This window comes from Neovison vison, chromosome 2, assembly GCF_020171115.1.
Source record: "Neovison vison isolate M4711 chromosome 2, ASM_NN_V1, whole genome shotgun sequence".
NCBI lineage: Eukaryota > Metazoa > Chordata > Mammalia > Carnivora > Mustelidae > Neogale > Neogale vison.
In genome coordinates, this window is record NC_058092.1 from 107,468,325 (window position 1) to 107,482,465 (window position 14,141).

At 53.9% G+C, this 14,141-nt stretch overlaps 2 protein-coding genes across 7 annotated transcripts in view; one reads left to right on the plus strand and one right to left on the minus strand.

Moving 5' to 3' along the window:
• Positions 1–1,612, plus strand: part of SETDB1 (SET domain bifurcated histone lysine methyltransferase 1) — a 32,360-nt gene extending 30,748 nt beyond the window's left edge. For all 6 annotated transcript variants that reach the window (XM_044239175.1, XM_044239174.1, XM_044239178.1 and 3 more), the window contains 3 exons: positions 342–553; positions 816–904; positions 1,053–1,612. In XM_044239175.1, coding sequence (XP_044095110.1) covers positions 342–553; positions 816–904; positions 1,053–1,170 — 419 coding nt within the window. In that variant the 3' untranslated portion in view covers positions 1,171–1,612. The remainder of the gene's footprint in view (positions 1–341; positions 554–815; positions 905–1,052) is intronic.
• Positions 1,613–1,794: 182 nt separating this feature from the next.
• Positions 1,795–10,821, minus strand: CERS2 (ceramide synthase 2). The gene is made up of 11 exons (XM_044239180.1): positions 10,710–10,821; positions 5,576–5,749; positions 5,038–5,155; positions 4,722–4,840; positions 4,443–4,500; positions 4,286–4,336; positions 3,966–4,058; positions 3,643–3,771; positions 3,330–3,436; positions 3,045–3,198; positions 1,795–2,861 (listed from the first exon to the last, which is right to left on the minus strand). The coding sequence occupies exons 2-11, from the start codon at positions 5,746–5,748 to the stop codon at positions 2,721–2,723; spliced, it is 1,143 nt and encodes a 380-aa protein (XP_044095115.1). The 5' UTR covers position 5,749; positions 10,710–10,821; the 3' UTR covers positions 1,795–2,720.
• Between the last annotated feature and the right edge of the window lie 3,320 nt (positions 10,822–14,141).

Sequence of the window (14,141 nt, forward strand, 5' to 3'; positions counted from 1 at the left end):
GCTGGGATAGGGGCTTTTTTAGGGAAGCTAAAGAAGTTAGAAAACATTCAGATCTTAAAGAGTTGATGTATGTATGTCTGGGAGGGTTCTCTGATTCCCAACTCAACTGCTAATGTTCAGCACATCCCCTTCTCTCTCCTTTCCATTTCCCCACTCTTTTGCCTCAGCTCCTTTACCCAGCAGATCTAATCCTGCTTGAAAAAAACTGCCAGTTAGAATCTTTGCTTTCAGGGTCATGGCTAATCAGTATTCCTACAGTGCAATGAGTGGGATGGAAATGGAAGTAGAGGATCCAGTCGTGACGTGGGATGGTGCCTAACCCTGTTCTCCTTCCTGTCCAGGTCCAACAAAGCGCCAGGTGGCAGTAAAATCAACCAGAGGTTTTGCTCTGAAGTCCACTCATGGGATTGCCATTAAGTCCACCAACATGGCATCTGTGGAAAAGGGGGAGAGTGCACCTGTTCGTAAGAACACACGCCAGTTCTATGATGGGGAAGAGTCTTGCTACATCATTGATGCCAAGCTAGAAGGCAACCTCGGTCGCTACCTCAATGTGAGACCCCTCTCCCTCCACTCTAAATGCTGAATTATCACACTGTCCTCAAATTTCTAGTTCTTTTAACACAACTATGTAAACCTACCTTTACTCGTTAGAAATTCTTGATCTGTAGGATCTTAAAGACGTAGCTTTCTTTTAGAACTTCTCTATGATGGGGAGGATCAAAGGGCATTGTTTTTTGTCCAACTTACACTCACCCCCACAAAGCTGGGTTCTGTTTTCTCTGTTCTTATGGGTCCTGTCCTTAAACCCACAGCATAGCTGCAGCCCCAACCTGTTTGTCCAGAATGTCTTCGTGGACACTCACGATCTTCGATTCCCTTGGGTGGCCTTCTTTGCCAGCAAGTAAGAGGGGGTCAGGGAGAGGGGGAAGGTTGGGTAAGAGCACCAGCCAGGGTTAAAGAGGGGGGAAGGCCCCCACCTTTTGCCCCAGCTCTGCTCACACCTGGTGGCATGCTGCCTTCACCACCCCCATCCCTGTCTTCCTGTCCAGGAGGATCCGGGCTGGGACAGAGCTCACTTGGGACTACAACTACGAGGTGGGCAGCGTGGAAGGCAAGGAGCTGCTCTGCTGCTGCGGGGCCATCGAATGCAGAGGGCGTCTTCTTTAAAGGATAGCCGCCTTCTGAACTTTCCGAACCCTCCCTGAACCATCCTTTCCTCAGGAACTGGGTCTTCCTGACTGTTAAACTCTGACCCCCACGTCTCCAGTCTAGCTCTTCCCCCAGCTCTTAGTAGATAGAAATGGGAACTCTGGATCAGGAGATCCTTTCCCATGTGGTGCTAGCAGGCAGGGTCCCTCCTCCCACCTCCTAAAGCATGGAGGCAGGGAGAGGTTGCCACACTGACCTGGGCCTGATATCCCTTGGTCCTCCTGTGACCCCTCCCTCCCAGCCTATATTTGTTCAAGTGTTCGTGCTTCTGACAGACTGTATTCCTGGAATGAGTGCTGCATATCTACTATCCTTGATTTGTATGGATTCTTTTTTTTTTTTTTTTTTTTTTGATTTGTATGGATTCTTGAACGTCTTTTTAACAAGATGTTAAAACGAAGATTGTGATTTGGTTCATCTTCCTCAGCCCCCATTCTCCCAGTTCTGGGTCTTCCAGGGACAGAGCTGTTTCCACCCCTTATCTTTCCCAAGGGGCAGCTGTCATTAATCTCACACCTTCTCTACCTTTGCTGTTTCTTAATTGCCATGTGAAATTTTAAAAAAGAAAACATTACATAACCATGAGGAAGACTAACTTAGTTTATTTAGTTGATCTCCCTTCTCAGTTCCTATTAGTCTCAGACACTTATTGCCATGTTTTACTTAATCTTTAATATATTTTAATTAAAAAAAAAACCCATTAACAGTACATTTTGGTCTGAAGTGGTCCCTCTGCTGAAATGCCAGGTGCTAGCTGTAATTCTGGCTTTAAACCAAAACACCGAATGTTTAATAAATAAAAATTAGAACTAGTTGCCATTCTATTCCAAACCAGCTAGCCTAGGGGATGAGGCCAGAGGAAGGAGGCAGTTAAGATCTCGGACCTGTGACAACAGAGAGCTGGCAGAGAAATAACACGTAGACCACCTGAGCAGTCCCAGTATGCGCCCCCCCCCCTTTTTGGCAGAGGTAGGGGTCATATGTACCCTCCTACACTCAAATCATTTGTGTCTCAGGAGGGGAAAAAGTTAAAGCTCAGCTTTGGTTTCTGGCCCAAGTTAGGGAGCCTAGAAAGGTGAGCCTTGGTCCGTCTTTGGCAGAATGAGGCCCACAGATGGGATAATAAGGCACAACCCTGGCTCTGGAGGTCAGGGAGTCTGAGGCAAACAGCTAGGGCCAAATTCTGAAGAATAAGGAATGTGAGTTGTAATTGCCTCCCCCAGAGCTGAGGCAGGCCTCCAAAGCAATAGAAAGGACAACTCAGAATAACAGAGGGAAAATAAGTCCATCCCCCCTCTAACAAAGGATATACCAACCTCCCCTCTACCTGGGGATAGGCTGGTTAGAGTTTGGTTAAAGGCAACTGGGTGACAAAGAAGCAGGAGGTTGGGACATAGAAGAACTCTCTCCTTGCTTGCTTTCTCCCCAGGGCTTAAGTGGTCCTCTGGGGAGGACAGGCTAGTTCCTTGGCTTTATGCGTTAATCTGAGGGGCAGCAGGGACAATGGTTCAGTCATTCTTACGATGGTTGTTACTGAGGACAGGGTGGCCGTTGGCTAGGGGCCGGCTCTTTGCTCCTCCCCCGGCTACAGCCTCCTCCCCCTCTGAGCTCTCGGTTTCTTCCCGGTCACTGCGTTCATCCTCTACCAGCTGTGGAAAGGGAAAAGAAGGGTTACATGCTATCCTCAAATGCTTAAGGAATGCCTCTCTCAGCAGGCTTGTCTTGCTGTACCCAGGGCCCCACAGTAGTTTCTTAGCAGGATGCCTGCTCATATGGGAGGGAGTCTGGGCTGTTTCTAGAGTTGAAGGGTGTAGGGCCTACAGAGCAGTCACCTTTCCAGTTATGAACTTGTGGGCCATGCGCAGAATGAGGTAGGCCCAGAAGATATGCAGCAGCTGTAGCACTCCCATCATGGAATTGAAGAAGTAGTAGCCGAAGAAAGCAGGATAGAGCTCCAAGGGGTAGACCACCGTGCAGTGCAAGATCCTGCATCAGGAAAGGAGGGACAGAACTGGAAACACAGAGGAGGTGGAGGAGGCAGCGGGGATGAGAACAGCTAAGGGGAGAGGCAAGGCTCCTGATTCCTTGAGGAGAGGAGTATAGACTGGCCTACTCACCAGAAGGGCAGGATGACCAGTCGGGTAATGATGAAGACGATGGCGAAGACGATGAAGATGTTGTTGCAGGTGTTTTTCCATCCCGCATAGTTAAACATCTTGGCTGACTGTACAGATAGCCCCCATCCATCATAATGGGCTCCTGACTCTCCCATATACATTTATATATACACTGGCTCTGTGCCCCCACCGCCTTGGTCCCAGGAAGGTCAGCACCCCCCACACCACCACCACCCCCCCCAAAAAAGGGAGAGGGACAGGAGAACCTGCACCGGAGTCTCTTAGGTTTGAAGAAATGCCCAGCGAGCCTGACCTCTAGCAGGTAGTCGGAAGAGTCATGCAGAGCCATGATCAAAGTCCCTGCTCGGATGTAATTGGCAAACCAGGAGAAGCTGATGAGAATGATGGTTGCCACGTGGTGGATGATCTGTTCCTTAAAATCCTGCAAAGAAGATGCAGGCTCCAGGGGACTTTTCATGTTCCCCAGCCCCCACTCTAATCCTACTTCTTTGCCCTTCCACCTAGTTCCCCTTAACCCACAGTTCCATCCAAATACCCATAAATCAAAGAGAAAGGCTCTCCATCCCAGGGCTTTGTTTTGGCTCCTAGGCTTAGGGGCACAGCTCCCTGACCTACCTTTCGCTTGACATCAGAGGCAATGCTGAAGAGCAGCGACCAGTAAAAAGAAAGTTCAATCATGTAGTACCAATACTGGGAAGGGATGGTGCTCTGGGAGAGAGGAGAGAAACGGAAAGGTGAGGGACCCTGAACAACAGGACCCGAGGGTCTCGCCTGTCCAACCCAGCCCTTCTAGCCCTTGTTTAGCACCGTGACTACAGTGCCTTCTGCCATGTGTCCCAGAGATGATCTCTTCACACAGGTGTACATGTCCTAGTCCTGTCCTACCTTGATTCTCTTAATCATCCCAGATAAGGAGTCAGGACCCCATCTCATACCTGTATGGGATATCCCTCCCAAACCTTCTTCATGTCATAGAACCAGGGTTTCTGCAGAGAGACAGCGAGAGGTTAAAAGAGGAGGGGCCCACGCTCTATGGCTTCACACCACCTTGACAGAAAACCTACTCCCACCTCCCAGGAACCCCGCACTCACATCCACGATGACAGCCATGCCAGCAATGAACGCAACCAGGTAAAAGGTGAATCTCCAGCTGGAAGAGGAAGCAGAAAGGATGAGGAGAGTGGCTGGGAGAGTGGCACAGCCCTCCAACCACTCCCAAGTGCTCGAAGATCTCCCTCTCAAGAGTATCACTGATATCCAAATTCGCCTCCTCACCAGGGCACAACCTCTCCCTGCACACAGCCCACCCCTCCAAGCAGGACATCAGACCTTCCTCTGCCACCCAGCTTCTCCGGCCCCAACCTCCCCTACCTGGCTTCTCGGAACTTCTTGAGGAGACTGGGCCGATCCTGGTTGCGGCGGCGGCGGAACCAGCGCTCTACCTGGCGGCCAGAGAGCCCACTCTGCCGCGACAGGAGCTCTACTTCTGCCTGGGTGTCGTGAAGAAGCCCAGTATGTTCAACTGTGGAACTCGACAGCACCCCCATCCTCCCGCCACCGCCTCCCAGCAAGAACCTGGATCAGTACCACTGCCCTCTCCTCTCGTCGCCTGCCCACATGGCGTTGCAACCTGCGCCCTCCCCCAGCAGCACCCAGCAACTCCCAGAGCAGGGCCTGCGGCTCACACCTGTTTGGGCTGCTTGCCACTGGTTAGGTAGAAGTGCTCCAAGGTGGGGTTGGCTGGTGCCCGCAGCCGAGTTTTCTCCTTTACGTTCAGGAGGGCGGCCAGTGGTGTAGCCACATAACTGAGGAAGGGAGAGCGTGAAAAGGGTCTGTCTCCTTTAAAGCACCTCAGTTTCTTGGTAGCCCCTAAGCTGGGAGGGGAAAGGGCTGCAAGCTCAGGCAACTTTATCCTGGGCCTCAGTTTCCCGGCAACTCCCTCTTTGGCCTGCTTCCGCTGCCCAAAGCTGACAAAGCTGCCTGTGTTCACGAGTGACCAGGCGGAGTGGAGAGGGAGAACAAATAACCATTGAAGGAAAGGGCCTGGGGGTGCTGAGCCCTCAGGAAGACAATACTGCGTTCAGTGGGGGGCACACAGTAGGCAGGGATCTGGGTGGCCAGAACAGGGGGGTCTGGGACCAATTAAACAGCAAGAGACAAACTTGAAGTGTGAGAAACTGTGGCTGGCAGCCAAGGCAGGCATGGGGGAAGGCTGGTATGCTCACAGCTCAAAGTAGTATCGAACGATGAGGAAGAGCAAGGCCAGGGGTAGTGTGATGTAGAGGTCTGAGGCTTTGGCGTAGACACGTCCATCCCGGTCTTCTAGATCAGCCCAAGTTAAGTTCACAGGCAGCCACAGCCGTTCCCACCAGAAGTAGTCATACAAGGTCTGGAGCATCCTGAGTGAGGAGGGGGGAAGTCAGAGGGCATCACAGGGGGCAGCTATGGGGGAAGAGAAAGATGACAGACTCAAGCCCTGGAGTCTAGTCCCAGCCACATGGTGTTGGGCAAATCAGTTTCCTTGTCTGTAATATGGTGGCTTTCCAGTTCTAACATTTACCATTTACTGCAACTGAAAATGCTGCTGATGACCCCCAGGAGTCCCAGTCCTCTAGAACTAAAAACCTTGGGGTCTCCCCATCACTTTGCTACCCCAACAGGAAAGACAGGCAGGATCTGGCCCTGGAAGATGTAACAATCTGAGTAAAACCGGAGGCACCTTCTCCTCCCCTGCCCCCACGCTCCAGCTACCCCTCTATCCCTCAAGCCAACCCACAGTTAAAAGCCTCCATGCGAAGGAAGCCCAAAAACAGATTGCAGGGCTAAAGCAAACCCTACCTCCTTCCCTACAATCCTTCTGGGCCAGCAGGTCCCTGGGGAAAATTAAAGAGGCCAGAGTAAAGCAAAATTATGTCCCTAAAAGATGCTGAGCTCCAGGACAATCTGAACATCAAACTATTCCACCTGAGATTAACACCCCATGCCAAGCCATCCAATTCCTGCACATAAGGTAGAAGAACTATCTGAAGCATCTTTTCAAAAACAAAGTGAAGGCAAGGCTGTAAAGTATTAGGGATGGGGGGAGGGGTGCCTCAGTGGCTCAGTCATTAAGTGTCTGCCTTCGGCTCACGTCATGATCCCAAGGTCCTGGGACTGAGCCCTGCATGGGGCTCCTTGCTCAGCGGGAAGCCTGTTCTCCCTCTCCCACTCCTCCTGCTTGTGTTCCCTCTCTTGATGTGTCTGTCTCTGTCAAAAAAATAAAATCTTAAAAAAAAAAAAAAAGGATTAGGGATTCATGGACAGACAATGGAATCAGAAAGCCAAAACATCTGGTGGAAGTAAGAGCTATTTATTAAGGCTCATCCATAAAATAGTAACTAGTCTGCAGGGGAACACCCATCCCAAGGACTCAGGGAAAAGCTGTTACTTCCCATCTCCCTCCTCCTCCCCAGGGTCCACTGGGAGGCAGTGACCAACCCCTGGCCACTTGGATACTGGAATGAGGGAGGGTACAGACCTCCTTTGAGGTTCCCTCTAAAGGCATTGTCCAGTGCTCCTGAGGGGGAGAGCAGTTGCTGGGAGCTGAGAGCAGCAGCAAGATGGTCCTATGGAGTCAGTGATGCCAATACCAACAGAATGCCTGGCAGTCCTGGGACTCAGAACGCCAGTGGGATGACAAGGGCAGAAGTTTCTGGGCCACCTAGCCCTCATCCTCACAGGAGGGAAGAGAGGTGCTGGTATTCAGGCTGGCATGGAACTAAAAGCTGACGCAGAAGGTGGTCTCCTCCCACCCGGAGGGAAGAGAGTGGGAAGACTGTTCTCACCAGGAGACCAGTTGGTGCCACTGGCTGAAGGCTGATCAGATCCCAGCTGAGCTGGGCCGGTCCACAGCCTGCTCTTCCCATGGCTCCGCCCACACCCACCACAGTACTTGCGAAATCCCTCTCAGAAATCCCTCTCAGCCTGTTACGGGTCAGTATTCCAGCTCAAGGACTTTACCCTCTTGTCCCCACTCCTGGTCACTGCTCTCAGATGAAGTCAGAGGTCAGCACTGACAATAAAGGAGCTTCAGCTCCACCTTCCCCTAGTAACACTCATTCACACACACACATACTCTAGGCTCAGCTCCTGAGGGCACTGCCCCTTCCCCCTCTACCTTAGCCAGAATAAATATTTAATTAGTTAAAGAGATGGAAGCCTTTTGAAAAGAACAAAATTAAATATACTTCTTCACGGTGGAACTTTCCCCACACAACCAAGTGCACAACACACTTTCATAGAGAAAAGATCAAGAAAGTCTAGCAGAGAAGGAAAATACAGAATGCCTCGATGTGCTAGCATGCCTCCTGCCTCTGGCTCATCCTTCCCACCTTTCAGCTTAGCTAGATTGGGGGTGGGGAAAGATATCTGATGTGTCTCCTGGGCTCCACATCTCTTGGAGACCACATTGTCCTCTACTGAGATCTAAAGCAAAAGTATACAGACAGGCCTGGATGTCAGGCCCCATCCCCACCCTGGTCAGTGGAAACTGGCAGGAAGCTTCTCTGTCAGGGACATTTTTAGGATTAAAGATTCAGAGGGCTGGCTGGGGTCCCAGAGGGTGTGAGTGGGGCCCCGCTCCCTGACTCCTGGAACCCAGGACTGTCTTCTGCCGGTCTAAACCTACAAAGAAGGTGAGGAGCTGGGGAAGTTAGCAGAAAAAGGGTCAGAGAGTGGTCGAGGGCAAGCACCAGGATAGGGCCATTATCTCAACCCCAAGACAAGATGACACCTGTCTACCCTTCCCATTGCAAGCAGGGAGAGCCAGAGAACGTGGTGTGTCTGCAGATCAGAAATGCAGATTAATGGGGGCTTTCTCATACCTGGGTTGCAGGCTTTCTGTGGCCACAGCCCTCTCTTGCTGCCCTGTACTTCCATTAGCAGAGCAAAGCTACCCCATCCCTGCCCACTGTACCCCACCCCCAGGGCCTAGCCCAGCAGGGAGAGGCACCAGATTCAGCACCGTCAGGGCTTCTGACTCAACATGGGGTGGGGGGCAGGGTCAGGGAGGACAACAGAGGGTCCCAGCAGCCTCACTTACACAGCCCCACAGAACCAACAGGTTTGCTCCTGAGGCAGCTCTCGTGGCTTCTTGGCACCAGCGCACCAAGCCAAGCACGGGATCCCATAAACAAAAGGCTGGGGCAAGAAGAGGAGATGTGAACTGGGCATAGAGAAGACAACCCTGCTTTTCTGGCCAGTCGGCCCTCAGGGTAGGTATTTGATTTTCTGATGGAGAAATCACACCAACAGATATTTTCCCACTCACAGAATGTACTCACCCCACACATGGAGAGACAACAGAGTGTGTGTGTCTTGTGTGTGTCTCTCCCTCCTCTCTCACACACACACACCTGCCTCAGAGACACAGACACCACTCTGAGGCACAGGCTGGACAGGGGCCAAGAAAGCAGGGATTTCATGGGCATTGCATTACCAGGAACTTGACTAGGGCTCTGCCCAGCCCCCACTCTCCACTCCATCTCTTGACTGACCCCTCCCAACCCCTCAGAGCGGGATGTAAAGGGGGCAGAGCCCTTTACAAGGCTCTGGGGGCTTGTAAACCCAGAATGCTGAGAGAGCAGAGGTCTGAGTCCGTGAGGAAGGGATCTCACAGACTCAACACGAAAATAGTCCTGCGGGTCTCTGATTTACTGAAGAAATAATTGAGAAAACCAGGATCAGCAAAGGAGGAGAGACGGACAAACACAGGGTCCCACAGGCTTCCTAGCTGCCACTGAAGCCTCAGAGACTACAAAAAAAGGGGGAGGATCCGAGTAGTCTTCTTGTTGAAAACTTTCTTTTGGCAACAGCACAGAAGCAACTAGAAGGCTGCAGCACGGTTTAGACAACAGGAGGTGTGTCATTGCTCTAGGCAGCCGTGTAGGTCCCCAAATTTAGCATGTCTGGGCTGCCCCACTAGAGGCCCCAACACACCCAAATACTGAGTGTGACTAGAGCCTCCAGGGGCAGGGAGAGGCCGGCAGGTTAAAGAGGCAGTGCGGGGACAGTGCTGAAGAGCACAGTAAAGTATCCGCAGGCCTGCGGCTCCTGGCCAGTGACAGGGAGGCGAGGAGGCCCTGCCTCCAGGAGGAAAGCTGGCCAGAGGCCCCAGTGAAGGGAGTGGGCTATGGGGTACCAAGGGAGACAAGGAATTCCCCTTAGGACAGAGAATCTGTGCAGGTCACTTTATGATTAGGGCCAGAGAGACAAGGCTATGACAAGTCCTTATCCCTAGGAGCCCCATTACAAGTGCAGTCAACCACCCACATTTAGACCCAGTCACCTGGACTTTGGTATTGGGCAGAGACCCCTCCAACACAGACGTGGGAGTGACTGCCTGTTGGAGGCCTTTCCAGATTCATTTCCCTGTGAAGAAGGCATCATTCCTTGGGATCCTCAGAACCCCCTGCGTACTGAGTCTAGGAACTCAGGTAACTAAGCCCAGGTTGTGATGCCAGGAGCCTGGCTCCGGGAGACAGAGAAACCCCCAAGCTGAGGCCAAATATTAGTGCCACACACCTGCAATTAACCTACTTGCCAGAGAGCCTCCGGGCCGGTAATTAACAAGCTGTGGCCCAGAAAACCAGTTTCACCAGCAGCTTCCCCCCTCTTCGCCCCAGCCACACACACCCCATAACGGTATAGGAGCCTTAGCCTTGGGGGGCCGGGGCAGACAGAGACGCTCCTTCCTGTTTCCCGTTAAGCACATGGACGCTCTGACCTCGCTCCTGGAGTGGGCACAGTGGGCCGGTCCGAAGAAAAAGCGGCAGGACCCTCCCCACCATCCTACTCCAGCCATGGGACCCGTGCAGGCCAGGAGCGACGCCGCGGGCCCACTGCCAGGCTGGGGCTCTCGCGCAAATGGTCACCAAGCTCCTCTCCCCAACAAAGGGGGCGCCTGTGGCTCGGGCCCTCCGCGAGCAGCCCCGGGCCCCTACCTGTTGCCAGCAGGGCTTGCCTCGCCGGGCTGGGGCGGCGCGCCCCACAATGCCGAGGCGCCCGGCCAGCGTGCCCTCGGGCGGCACTGGGGGCCCGGCCGCTCCCGCGAGGCGCTCCGGCCCGCCCTCCCCCAGGCCCGCCGCCATGAGCGCGCCGGGCACAGGCCCCCGAGCCCGCGGCCGCCGCCCCCCGCCCGGCCGCCCCGAGCCCGCGCCCCGCTCCCTCTGCCCTTGTCGCCCCCCACTCGCTCCGCAGCCAGGGCCCTCTCCGCGGAGCCGCGTCGGAGCCGCCCCCACTTCTCCCAACTTTTCCGCTGCCGCTCCCCGCCCCACCCCTGCGCGCAGCGCCCGCGGCTCCCAAGCTGGGGTCCCGACTCACTCGGCGGCGGCGGCGTCGCGGACCTGGCCGGGCCGGGAGCCGCTGCTCCGTCTCTCCAGGCGTCCGCGGAGCTCCGGCTCCCCCCCGCTCCGGACTGGCTAGGCTCGCTCCTCTCCTCCCCCTTCCGCCCGCCCGCCCGCCCGCTCCCTCCCTCCTTCCTCCTCCGCCCGCCGAGCCCAGCCGAGCCGCGTCCGAGCCCAGCCCGGGAGAGCAAGGCCGCGAGCGGGGCAGGAACCGGGAGGCTGGGCGTGGGCCTGCGGCCCGGCGACGACAGGGAAGAGGAGAAAGAGCAGCGGGGCCCGGGCCTCTGCGCTGGGCAGCCGCGCCCAGCCCCCGCTCCCCGCCCCCCGCCCCTTTCCGGGCTCTGGGACCCGAGCCCTCGCTGGTCAGCCCCGCGGCCGCGCCCACTGTAATCTCAGCACCTGGAGAAGCCCCCGAGGAGGGAAGGCAGTGCCGGAGCCCCGCGGCCACTCTGGGCTCTCCGCGGCCCTCGGGGACAGACCCCCGAGATGCCTGGCGAAGAGCGGCCGAGCGCCTGCCGCACTCTCCCGCCCCCAACTGCGGTCGGCGACTTCAGCCCTGCTGCGGCCCCCAGTTCCCCCCGCCCGACCGATTGCCACACTTCCCACCTCTAGCCCCACGGAGCGGCGGAGGGAGGACGGCGCCCAGGCTTCGGACGAGCGAAGCCTGGGGGAGACCTTTCCGAGTGCGGTGCGCCCAGGCCAAGCTCCTCTCCCGGCCTGACCCAGGCAGTGGACCCTCATTCCCTTGCCCTTCCCTGCGCAGAGCCTGCGGCCCCTGCGAGGTCCCCCACTCCATCCCCAACACAAAACCCTCGTTTCCACCCAAGAATGTAAAACCTTCCCGCAGCGGCACTTCTAACCCGCCATAGTTCTATGAAAGAGTCGACTGCCAACTTTTGTTTTGTAAAATGTATCTGAGTTTGCCATCTACACTGTTTTTCCCTCTTCTAATTCATAGTTTTAAGATGTCTTTTGTAAAACTGGCGTTTCGGCAAGATGCGACATTGTCCTAGAAAACCGACCTGGAATCCTAGCACGGACGGAATGCGGCTAGAATGTGTTTGAAAGTTTGTTTAGAAAGAGAGCTGGCGTTTACTCCACTTAGGGGTAACTTCGTTTTTTACCTCGATGAAATGTTGGTATTTTTGTCCTGTCACAGTTAGAATCTCGGACAGTAGCTTCTTTCATGGTTTATCTGGTCAAGTTCAGGTGTTTTGATAGCTCTCAGGAAGGAGAGCGACCTCCCCACTATGCCAATTGAGAGCTTGGCCCTCACCTAAGGCTCTTTCTGCAAAGGTAGAGAAGCAGAAGCTGACTGATATCCAAGCTATTTGTTCGTTTGCTCTCTGTAGCAGAACCCTCACCCCATTCATTCCTACCCGTAGAGAAATGAGAACTACTGGCCCAACCCCTGGCCCATCTCCACCCAGACCAGCCATCTTTTTTAGCCCCACCTGCCCGATTTTACAATTCTCTGCAAGCCCTCCAGCTCTGTTTTCATTTGCCCCAGGCTGAATTCCTCCCTGATTAGCACTGCTTACATCTTTTTACCTCTGTGTAACCCTCTTCTGCCTTCCAATCCAAAGTTCCCTCTACCTTTCTTGAGAGTCCTCCCCAGATTCCTCTCTGCTACGTACCCACACATCCTTTTCCAGAAGGGTTGTGTCTCTGCTTAGAGCTCCAGCTAACCTTTGGGTCCCTCTCTAATTCCTCATGCCTCTGTACTGTTTGGTTCTTTTCCTTTAGCTTCAGAGCCCTTTTCCCAAGAAGTTTTCCTAGATGCCAAGTTTCTCCAAGGTGCCCACAAGACTTTTTAAATAATTCCTTAGAGGACTGAAGACTGTTCAACTTACTTTTAAGATAGTAGTGGGCAGGGGAAGTTTGGGGACAGAAGTCGGATAGTCAAGGCCTGAGAAATAAAGATAAGAGGGGGTACCCCTCCCCCAGGAGACAAAAGAGAAGGTGGCTGGAGAAAGGGAAGTGCCTTTAGGCAGCATTAGAATGATGCTACTAGTTCTGTCAACATACTTAGGACAGTAGCTCGGGTCTGCGCGCCACACACACACACACACACACACACACACACACTCCCCACCTCAACTGGACCAGGGGATTTTGATCACCACCTTTCTGACCCATCCCCCAGTGCCCTGGGCAGGCATGGCCACGCCCACGGTGCCCCAAGCTGCCTGCCTTGCTGTGACTCACTTCCTCTGTAAGGGCTGCTGAGGTGGCCTGAGGCAGAGGACACCATCAGCCTTCAAGCTGGGATTTAAGTATCTGGGCAGGCTTCTAGGACAGCAAAAGACATGGACCCCAGCTGAGGAAATTCTGGGTGGCTTGTGCAATGCAGAGGCCTGTTTGGGTAAAGGACTAGAGCATGGCTACTACGTGAGCAGAGGAACTCAGGTGCCAGGAGCTCTGGGGAGAAACGGTTTCATAAAAAGAGAAAAATACCCAGGAGGAATTTCTATGCGTTCAGAAAGCATGCAGTGCGAGATTTTGCAGAAGAGCAATATGGAGTTGGAGTTGAAACCTTATTCATGAGTCAACAGCTGAGGCTGTATTTTTTATGCCTGTCCCCTATATCCTCCACTCAGACCCCAAATCAGCTATGCCCTCATCCAAGTAATGAAGAAAACACAGGAGAAGTTAGGAGACCTGGATCTGCTTCACTCCGCTTCCTGAGTCAGTAATAAGAGGGTGGCAGACCAGTCATCTCCAAGAACCCCTCCTACTCTGAAATTCTAAAATATAGAGCATGGGGGTGAAAGGTGATTAGTAAATTGGAAAACAACCTCAATCTGGCCCTGGAGTTGAACAAAACAAAACACCGGGGCAAAAGGAGTGAGATTCCACCAAGTTTCAGTGAAGCAGCTGTAAACGCATATTACATTCTCCCTTCTCACGCTCCTGGACCCCAATGATTATTCTTCTGCCCTGTGGTTGCGGTTCAGCGTGCCGCCTTCAAACTCGGGATTCAGCCCTGCTGATCTGCCAGGAGTCCCTCACAGAAGTTTGGACTGAGAAAATAAGAGCCCTCTCTCTTTCCCTTCATTTCCCTCTAAACCTAATTGGAACGTGTGCCCAAAATGGACTCTAAAGGGCAGAGAAGGCCAAAGGCATGGGACTGGGGCTGCGAAGACACTCTGTTGGGGTAACCCAGCCTAGGAAGTCTCCTGCAAGTGTCTTGAGGTCTCGGGGGTGGGAGTGGGGGGACCCTTGAGTAGGTGTCTCCTTGGGGGCTCTTTTGCTGACCATGCCTGCCCGCCTACTCCACCTAGAACCTGACGTTCTCCGGAGACTGCACTTTCTAACAAGTGCGCAAAAGGAGCCCGGGGACATCTGTGGGTGGAGCCAGAGCCTTGAAGACTTCAAGTGGCCACTAGGGGGCTCTCGGCTCTCGGTG

Excerpts from the sequence above, each read along its gene's own strand:
- CERS2 (XM_044239180.1), bottom strand. The coding sequence starts at position 5,748 with ATGCTCCAGACCTTGTATGACTACTTCTGGTGGGAACGGCTGTGGCTG. Across the intron at positions 5,156-5,575 it reads GTTCGATACTACTTTGAGCT|TTATGTGGCTACACCACTGG; the intron begins GTGAGCATACCA and ends TCCCTTCCTCAG. Across the intron at positions 4,059-4,285 it reads GGGAGGGATATCCCATACAG|AGCACCATCCCTTCCCAGTA; the intron begins GTATGAGATGGG and ends CCTCTCTCCCAG.